Here is a 9,451-nt window from a genome sequence, read left to right as displayed (position 1 = left end):
GCGTCTATCGCATCGTTAACGGATTGGCCAGCGGGGTATGACAAATGCTGTATCAGTCTGAATTTCCCCGCTGACTGACAGACGTCAGTGATCATGTGAAAGTCTGTCCGGCGGCGCCTCTGAAGTTGTTCCCGACGTCCCCCTCCCCTCCCCTCTCAGCATGCAGCTAGAGGAAGATAAGGTAAGAAAAAATCTAATTCTTTTTTTATTTAGTGTGTTCGGGGGGGGGGGGGGTGCGGGTACGGGGGGCGCGTCGGCGGCGAAATTTTGCCTAGGGCACCGGCCCTGGTGGTGTAGATGTGCGGAGGTTTGTGGTGTAGATATGCGTAGGTGTGTGTGTGTGGTGTAACTGTGCGGAGTAGTGCTATATTTAATGTTAGTGCTGGAGGTGGCACTGTAGTTAGTAGTGTTGACACTAGAAAGGGTGCTAAATAGCGCTGTATTTAATGTTAGTGCTGGAGATGGCGCTGTAGTTAACAGTGTTAGCACTGAAAATGGTGCAAAGTTGCACTGTATTTGATGCAAGCGCCGAAGATGGCGCTGTGGTAGAAGCTGCAGGTTATATGTATAAGACAGGATTCTTCTAGTCAAAGAATAATGTGCAAAGTATGTAATGAGCATAACAAATAGTCATGAGTTATGCAAGAACTGTATAATGTAAGATAAGCTTTACTGTGAGTACTGGAGCATGAGTATTGGAATAGTGATATATATATATATATATATATATATATATACATATATGAATTAGGAAAGGTAATAACAATAATGCAGCCAACATGGTAATGATAATGAATTCTGAGATATATACACATTCATACATACTTACCCCCACATGATTAATATATACACTATTAGAAAGAAATTAATAAATTAATATGTTACTGTACCTACACGTGGTTTGTCATCTATTATGTGTACCGTGTGTAAGATTGTTATTGAAATGATATTATTACATTATTGTACAAGTAAAGATCCTATTTCATACATATACTGTATATCTGCATTGCAATTATGAATTTATAGGGGCATATTCAATTCCGATCCCGATCCGCGTGATCGCGCCGGAACGGCCGCGAACCTAATCCGCGGTACCGCAATAACGTGGATTTTAGTTCGCAGCCCATACCAGCAGTACTGCGCATTTTCCGCGCTGACGCGCGTTACCGCGGATCGGAATTGAATATGCCCCATAATGTCTTGATACAGGAGATATTGTATATATAACTGTGAGATACAATAAATTAGATTTAAAGGACTGAAGTAGGAGTGTCATACGAGGGAAAGTATAAAAGCGTATGGTGATGTAACGTGCGTATCCAGAAACAGGAAATGAAGATATTTGCACAATTAAGGCGTAAAACACGGGATATTTTACAAAGTACCACTATGCCAGCTCGATGATCTGCCAAACATGAGAAGAACAAGGGGTCAGCATGAGGAGCAAGTTCCCTGAATTTCACTCAGTTAAAATGGGAAAGTGCCTCAGCCAATGCATTCTCGATCCCCGCCATGTGCTTAGCCCTAAAACCAATGTCATGTTCGAGACAGCGCAAAACTAAATGCCTAATAATCCTAATTGCATGGGAAGAAGTGGCGTTTTGCTTATAGATGGAATGGACAACACCTAAACTGTTACACCATAAACGATGCCACAGCCGCGTAATTGAGCTCAGAGCTTCACAGCCACCACGTCAGGAAAAAACTCTAACTAACAGATTAGCAACCATGCCTGATGAAACCCATTTCGAGGGCCACCGTGCCACACACCATGCCCTGTAGAGGTAGCCCCAAAATCCGAAAACCTGTTGCTGGAGCTCACGGCTGGACACAACAGGCCATATGCGCACTCGGCTAAATTCAGCAAGGAAAAGCAGTTCGACATGTCCGTCCTAATTTCTTGTGTTAGTCGAATAAGAGGATGGGCTATATCCACACCAGCAGTCGCCCTCTGCAATTTCTGAGAAAGAACTTTACCCATAGGGTAAAGTTAATGGATCCCAGAACCAATTGGATCTGGTTAAGGGATACTTTTTTCAAATGCCTAACTGACAAAATTAGCTCTCTCAATACCATCACCTTTTACGCAGGAAGGCAGCAGCGAGCCACTATGGTGTCTTTTATGCTGATTTTTACACTAAACAGGTCTGAAAATGGAATCCATTATTTCCAACTATCTCATTCCTAGTAACTCTGTTAGTCACATCCGGGAGCTTTACACCTATGAACCAGCTCCATCCAAAATGCAATGTATCTGGCTACATTGGGTCTCATATAGAGTTACAGCTATGCTAGCAAATCCGCACCTGCACACACCGTGCTGACATGCAAGGAGTGTAAATGCAATGGTTTGTGCATGCTCCGAAAATACAGCCGCTGTTCCGTGTAACACACAAATACTTGGCAGCTTCATTTTACCACTGCAATCTAGAGGTAAACGAGGACACAAGCCTCTCCTACCTCCAAATATGTTCTATTATTACTCCCCCTGTGGCACAACATAAACTTGATAAGGTGCAAAATTGCACCCTCCAGCTCAATTTACTGAGGTCAATTGTAGGTATTGAAAGTTAATAGCACAGGACAACTGAGCTATATAGAAATCATGTAATATATCTGTCGTTATTGATGATGTGAAATAGATAATGTTATCTGCAATACTTTAGCCATATAAAAGGACTTGCTGAGCTTAAGGAAAACAGTCACATAGTCATGGGAGGAAATGGAAAGTTTTGTAAGTATCTTAAGAATTGTTTATTAAATCAGCTATGGGTCTATATAATAGGTTCTGTGATGAAGAGGACATCTCTCCTCATAGTTACAACACAAACATGGCAGCTTCCATTTTATGTTAAAAGGTGGAGGGTGGGGCATAGTTGTTATCAGGCTAAAAGCTGGCCAATACACAACAGGGAAAGTAATGATTCAGAGTTGTTAGTAACACAATGGATTTTGTGCCAGCATTAGTCTATGCCTCAGCCCTGTGCCGCTATGCATGCATACTTCAGTGGTTGCATCATCATCATCACCATCTATTTATATAGCGCCACTGATTCCGCAACGCTGTACAGAGAACTCACTCACATCAGTCCCTGCCCCATTGGAGCTTACAGTCTAAATTCCCTAACATACACACATAGACAGAGAGAGAGAGAGAGAGAGAGAGAGACTAGGGTCAATTTTGATAGCAGCCAATTAACCTACTAGTATGTTTTTGGAGTGTGGGAGGAAACCGGAGCACTCGGAGGAAACCCACACAAACACGGGGAGAACATACAAACTCCACACAGATAAGGCCATGGTCGGGAATTGAACTCATGACCCCAGTGCTGTGTGAAGTGCTAACCACTGAGCCACTCTTTATTTTGATTCGCGGGAGCAGGAGGAGAGGGAGCGTGAACCTCCCCCTGACGGAGCCAAGCATGGGATGGAAACAGCAAATGGAAGGTGGGGAGGACTGAGGAGATGAGATGAGAGGAAAAGAAGAAGCTAAGGAGGAAAATCTAAGTGAGACCAAGAAATACAAAAGGAGAGAGAAGGGAGGATAAAAGGATAAAGGGGTTAGCAAAACAGTGAACGAGACAAAGAACAGCTACTGGGAGCCTATAGAATGCATGTTACACCAAACTCAGAGACCAATACTCATCCTTGGATTTCTTGAATCAAATGAGGGAGAACCTGTTTGCCTCTCCCAGTGCAGCCGATTGGATATAATTCAAAACAAGCCAGGGAAACCTTTAACCCCTGAAATGGAAGCTTACAAGCCTGGGAGTCATACATTCATCCCTATGCAGTTTTTCATTTATCATTAGAGTCACAGTGATTCCAATTCAAAGTGAACACAGAAAACACAATGTATTTGTCATTTTATTTTTGCAACATCAATGATTGGACACACAATTCCTGATATAAACAATATTAGTATCCCTTTAACACATAAAAAAATGATTTGTCTAGATGGACAGTTAGTAATGTTACTTTTAACTTTGCACAGTACTATTTCTGTTATACTGCAGCATATTATTCTGTGGATTGTATCTTAATGTATCATACTAATATCTCCCAAAAGTTTTGATTCTTTTTTTAAAAGAAGAGGTGTGGCCTGTTAAGTGGGCGTGGCTTAAAAGGACCAGGGAATGGTCTAATTTGCCAAACTTTTCCCACTAGTAATGTATTTATATGGAGTAAACAAAGCTGGTTGATACAATAAGCATGTTCCTTTCAAGTTAAAGTGACTTAAAGTATAATTATGTAGTAAATTATGTTAGCGAACAGAACAATTTCAGTGCAGTGTGGAATGTGGAATGGTATGCTCCAATATTTCCCTGTCAACTTAAGTCGGAGGTGCAGGTGTGCTGTACTATTAATAAAATGAATGTTTGCATCTAATAGTCAATATATAAAAAGTCCGACCTTTATACAATGATAGTACCACACGCTGAAAAGTAACATGGTGAAAAGATTTACTAAAGTTACCCACCACTTTGACACACACCTAGGGCTTGATTTACTAAACTGCGGGTTTGAAAAAGTGGAGATGTTGCCAATAGCAACCAATCAGATCCTAGCTGTCATTTCTTTAGTGCATTCTACAAAATGACAGTTAGAATCTGATTGGTTGCTATAGGCAACATCTCCACTTTTTCAAACCAGCAGTTTAGTAAATACACCCCTAAACTTTATTGTATTTTCCTAATTCACCTTTCTGTAAGTTACACAATAAGAGAACACCAATCAATTGGAACACGTGTTTAGGAAATAAGTAGAGGCCAATACAAGTTGTATTATACAACGGAATAAGAGTGTATGGGCTCTATTTATTAAGCTGATAAAAGTCCTGTCTCTCGCAAAAAACAGTGTTTAAACAAAGCACTTGTTCAAAATGAACCACTAGAAAAATATATATATATTTTTTTTTTTACAAATTTTTGGCAACCCCTTCCACTTGTCATACGTGAGCTGGCAGAGACGGGTCACGTATGTGCAGACACACCAAGATTGGCAAGGCGGTGAGACTACAGCCAGTGTCTCCATGCAGCCGATTATCACTTAACTGCTCTGGGGATATTTTAATAATAAATTTGCGGCAATGTTAAATTTTCTATCACTAAGATAGGAAGCGTTATTGCCATATTTGAATAAGAGTCTGTGTCCTGTTTGTCCAGAAAAAAAACTGAACACTCCACAGGGGACCGTCCGCTCTTATAAATAATTTGTGAATGTTTCTCAACACTGTTCGTCTCGTGAGTTCCTTAAAGCCTCCCAATAAAGCCGAATTTCTTGGGGCTGCACCTCGTGCGACGTTACAATCTTGCGGTATTTACAGATGGAAAATGAAGGTTTTAAAGGAAAAAATGTTGGCTCGGTGTGAAGTTCCTGTAAGGGAATTTTTAGTCTGTCCAGGCACATCCCGATATAAACATCCTCTAGTTTTAAGAACTGTACAGTGGCAGAAATATTGTATATCTTTCGGGCAACGTCCCCAGAGAAAACATAGCCTGTACCCGAACAAAACGGAGGGTACTTCTCCCCTGCATACTCATTTTTGCTTACATACCACTTGCTCAATATGTTCCGTATAGGACTTTCGTCCACCTTTAGGAACCCCGTGAAGAAATTAGAAGTTTGATTTTTCAACAAAAGCAGTTCAACAAGATAAAATATATTAACAAACATGTCTACGTCGGTCTTCATAACGTAGCTGGCCTGAGGGCAATGGTGAGTAATCCAGTCGATGCCCAGTAATGTTTTAAGGGTCAAGTTGTAATATGAGTCGATGAAATTTCTTTGAATAATGTCCTTGTAGGTGATAATTTCATCTGTCAGCCTGCCCTCTTCTTTTCCACTTTGCTTGGCACCCAGAAGAAAATACGTTACCACTTTTTTACCTTTGATCAATCTTTCCTTCCCCCATGTTTGCCGAACAGCCATTCGTGCAACTTTCTGTTCATGCGTCGTGGTCACTAGTAACACCAGGAATGGGGGAGTCTGTCTACAGTCCACGTCAGGCAGCTCCATGAACATTTTCTTATCGTAGTCTAATTTATAGGAAATATAATGGTCATAGTTGCTGAAACAAAAGTAGCACAAATTGTAGTTGTGAAGGGTGAGCAACAACATGGTCAAACAGGAGAACAGCAGCGTGGCAGCAAAGATCACCTTTCTCCGGGGCATCTGAAAAATAAAATAAGCATAAAAATAAAATAAGAGTAAGTCACATCACAATATGAAAACAATCAGCAGAAAAATATACTTATGTTTAAATCATTAGCCTCCCTTTACAACAACTCCCTCTCCACTACCCTGGATGATGTTGTCCCAGCCTCTTCCCCCCCCCCTCACGTCGCTGCTTGTTACCCCAACATTGGCACTCTAAATTCACCCGCTTCCTTCAGAAGTGCACTCGTGCTGCTCAGCGCCTCTGGAGGAAATCTCGCTCCTTGGCCAACATTCTTCATTTCAAATTTATCCTCTCTTCCTTTAGCTCCACCCTCTCCCTCGCTAGACAATCCTTCTTTAATTCCCATATATCTTCTCAGTCCTTCAATCCCTGCCACTTCTTTGCCACGTTCAACTCCCCCCCCCTTCCTATCCCACTCTCCCTCTCTGCTACCGACTTTGCCTCCTTTTTCTCCTCCAAAATTGAGGCTAACAGGCTTGACATCTCCTCGCATCATTCTCCTGCCACCCTCATCACTCCGCCTTCCCCCGATCACCAACTCTGGTGCTCCTTCCGCCCTACCCCGGGTGAAGAGGTCCACTCCCTCATTCTTTCCTCTCCCCCATCTACCTGTCACCTGAATCCTACCCTCTCTCACCTCCTTTGCCCCCCTCTCCCCTACTGCCTGCTCCTACCTTGCACACCGCGTCAACCTGTCACTCTGCAATGGCATCATCCCCTCTTCCTTTAAACAAGCTCTTCCCTCTCCTATTCTGAAAAATCCCAATCCTAAACCCACCTTACTCGCTAACTACCGCCCAATTTCACTCCTCCCCTATGCCTCTAAATTACTATAGCCAGTTGTCTGCAACCACCTCACTAGGCACTTCTCAGACAAGTCCCTTCTTGACCCTCTCCAATCTGGCTTCCGCCCCCTCCACTCCACTAAAACAGCCCTGGCCAAGGTTACTAACGACCTTCTGTTGGCTAAATCCAGGGTTCACTTCTTCCTGCTCATCCTCCTGGACCTCTCTATGACCTTCGACATGGACCGCCCCCTCCTGCTGTAGACCCTTCTTTCTCTCCGCCTATCTGGCTCTGTCCTCACATGGTTTACATCATACCTTGCCAACCGCTCCTTCTCTGTATCCACTTCTGATTCATCCTCCCTCCCTCCCCCATCCCTGTAGGAGGGCCTCAGGGATCTGTTCTTGCTACTCTATTCTTTTCGCTGTACACTACCTGCCTGGTCGATCTCATCACTTTATTTGGTCTCCAGTATCACCTTTATGCCTATGACATTCAACTCAACATCTCTTTTACTGATCCCCCCCTCCTCTTTCATGTATCTGACTGCCTTTCCACCATCTCTTGGATGTCCTCACGTTTTCTCAAAATTAACATTCCCAAAACCGAGCTCATTGTCTTCCCTCCTTCTAGATCTGCATCCCTTTTTGAACTCTCTATCACTGTCAACAACACCACCATCACATCTGTTCCCCAACTCCGCTGTCTGGGTTTCACCTTCGACTCCTCCTTCTCTTTTGCCTTTACATTCAATCTCTTGCCCAATCCTGTTGCTTCCTGCTATGCAATATCGTCCGTATCCGGCACTTCCTATCTCAGATTGTCGTCAAAACCATTATCCAGCATTTCACATCTTGATTGCTGTAACCCTCTCCTCACCGACCTCACCTGCTCCTACCTCGCCCCCCTTCATTGTATACTCAACGCGGCTGTGAGACTTATCTTTCTCTCACATCGCTCTTCTTCTGCCTCCCTTCTCTGCCTTGACTTACACTGGCTCCCCTTCCCCTACAGAATCCTTTTCAAACTTCTCAGCCTCCCCAACAAGGCTCTCTCCATAGCCCCATATATCTCCAAACTCCTCTCCATTCACACCCCCTCCCACTCCCTGCGATCAGCCAATGAACGTCGCGCCTCTCATCCACACTGATCACCTGTCACAATTCAATGCACGAATACAGAGCTACGGTGCCATGAATATGGTGAAAAGACACAATATTTATTTGCTGAAGAGTACAAACCAGAAGGCGTAATAATGAGCTTTGCAGGGAAATGCAAAAGTAAATACCAGGTACACGGCTGATGCAGGTAAGCAGGTGGTATGGAGAGATCCCAAGCAGCAGGTAACTCAGAAGCAGAGCAGAATGGAAGCAACAACAGCATGTAACAACAATAAGCAGCAATATATGCTGGGAGTGACAGGTATAAATAGTGAAATATCCAGGTGCAAGGAATAATAGTGCAGCAAGGTTAACCCTAAAGGACAAGAGTGCTAACACACAATAATAAAGTGTAATAGTCCCGGAGGCAGGAGCTGCCAATACAAAGCAGCAAGCTGCAGGCAGATCGTGACATCACCTCATCTGACTCCAGAATCCAAGATTTCTCCCGGGTTGTCCCCCTCCTCTGAAGCTTTATTTGACTGTCCCCTAATCTGTGCACCTTCAAAGTCATCCATGCCTGATCTCTTCACCTCTTTATCCTCTGCCCGTTACTCGTGTCTTTGTGCTAGATCCTCTCCACTGACTCCCCATTGTGCCTACTGTCTGTTGTCCCTCCCTTTAGGATGTAAGCTCTTACGAACAGGGCCCAATTCCCTCTTGTCTCTACACCTATTCTTCTGCTCCAACTTCACTGTACTAACTATGCTTGGAGTCCTGGTATTATTTGTTTATTGTTCTGCACTGTTTTACCCTGTATGGTCCACTGTATGTACTCTGTACAGCGCTGCGGAAATCTTGTGGCGCCCTATAAATACATAATAATAATACTTACGGCCACCCATCAAAAATAAATTGCAATATAAATTGAATTGTTTCTTGTTCAGATTTGTTTCTTCGTTCATGTACTACATTTATAGATAAGTGGTTTCTCCTATTGATATTTTTTTATATTTATTTCTCTTAATTAGCCCCTCCCTTTTAAAAAAAAGTAGCATTGGCCACTCTGCGGCAGACTGCTGAGTCCTGGCCGCTAGCTGTCAGCGTTTTACATAGTTCACAGGTTTCTTCCATGCCAAGTTCCCCTTACATGTATAGCATATTATAATGTACTATAATATTTAGAATATTTGCTAGAATATATAATGTATTATTACAAATTAGTACATTGGGGGTTCATTTATAAAAAAAAACTAATGGACAGAAAAAAGGTGATCTTGCCAGACTCCGTAATTTTTGCAGTCCTGTTTAGAAAATGAAAGCAGCTAGTTAGTTGCAATGGGCCACACTATCTGTTTTCTAGTGTTCTATTTATACATGTATG

The 9,451-nt window shown here is 42.8% G+C and overlaps 1 protein-coding gene across 1 annotated transcript in view; it reads right to left on the bottom strand.

Moving 5' to 3' along the window:
- Positions 1 to 3,849: 3,849 nt before the first annotated feature.
- Positions 3,850 to 9,451, bottom strand: part of B3GALT5 (beta-1,3-galactosyltransferase 5) — a 50,924-nt gene continuing 45,322 nt past the window's right edge. Inside the window, exon 3 of the mRNA XM_075197263.1 lies at positions 3,850 to 6,174. Within this exon, the coding sequence (XP_075053364.1) occupies positions 5,227 to 6,174 (948 nt within the window). The 3' untranslated portion in view covers positions 3,850 to 5,226. The remainder of the gene's footprint in view (positions 6,175 to 9,451) is intronic.

The sequence above is a fragment of the Mixophyes fleayi genome, chromosome 2 (genome assembly GCF_038048845.1).
Source record: "Mixophyes fleayi isolate aMixFle1 chromosome 2, aMixFle1.hap1, whole genome shotgun sequence".
Taxonomy (NCBI): domain Eukaryota; kingdom Metazoa; phylum Chordata; class Amphibia; order Anura; family Limnodynastidae; genus Mixophyes; species Mixophyes fleayi.
The sequence above is the reverse complement of the archived record's forward strand: the minus strand, read 5'-3'. Positions and strand labels throughout refer to the sequence as shown.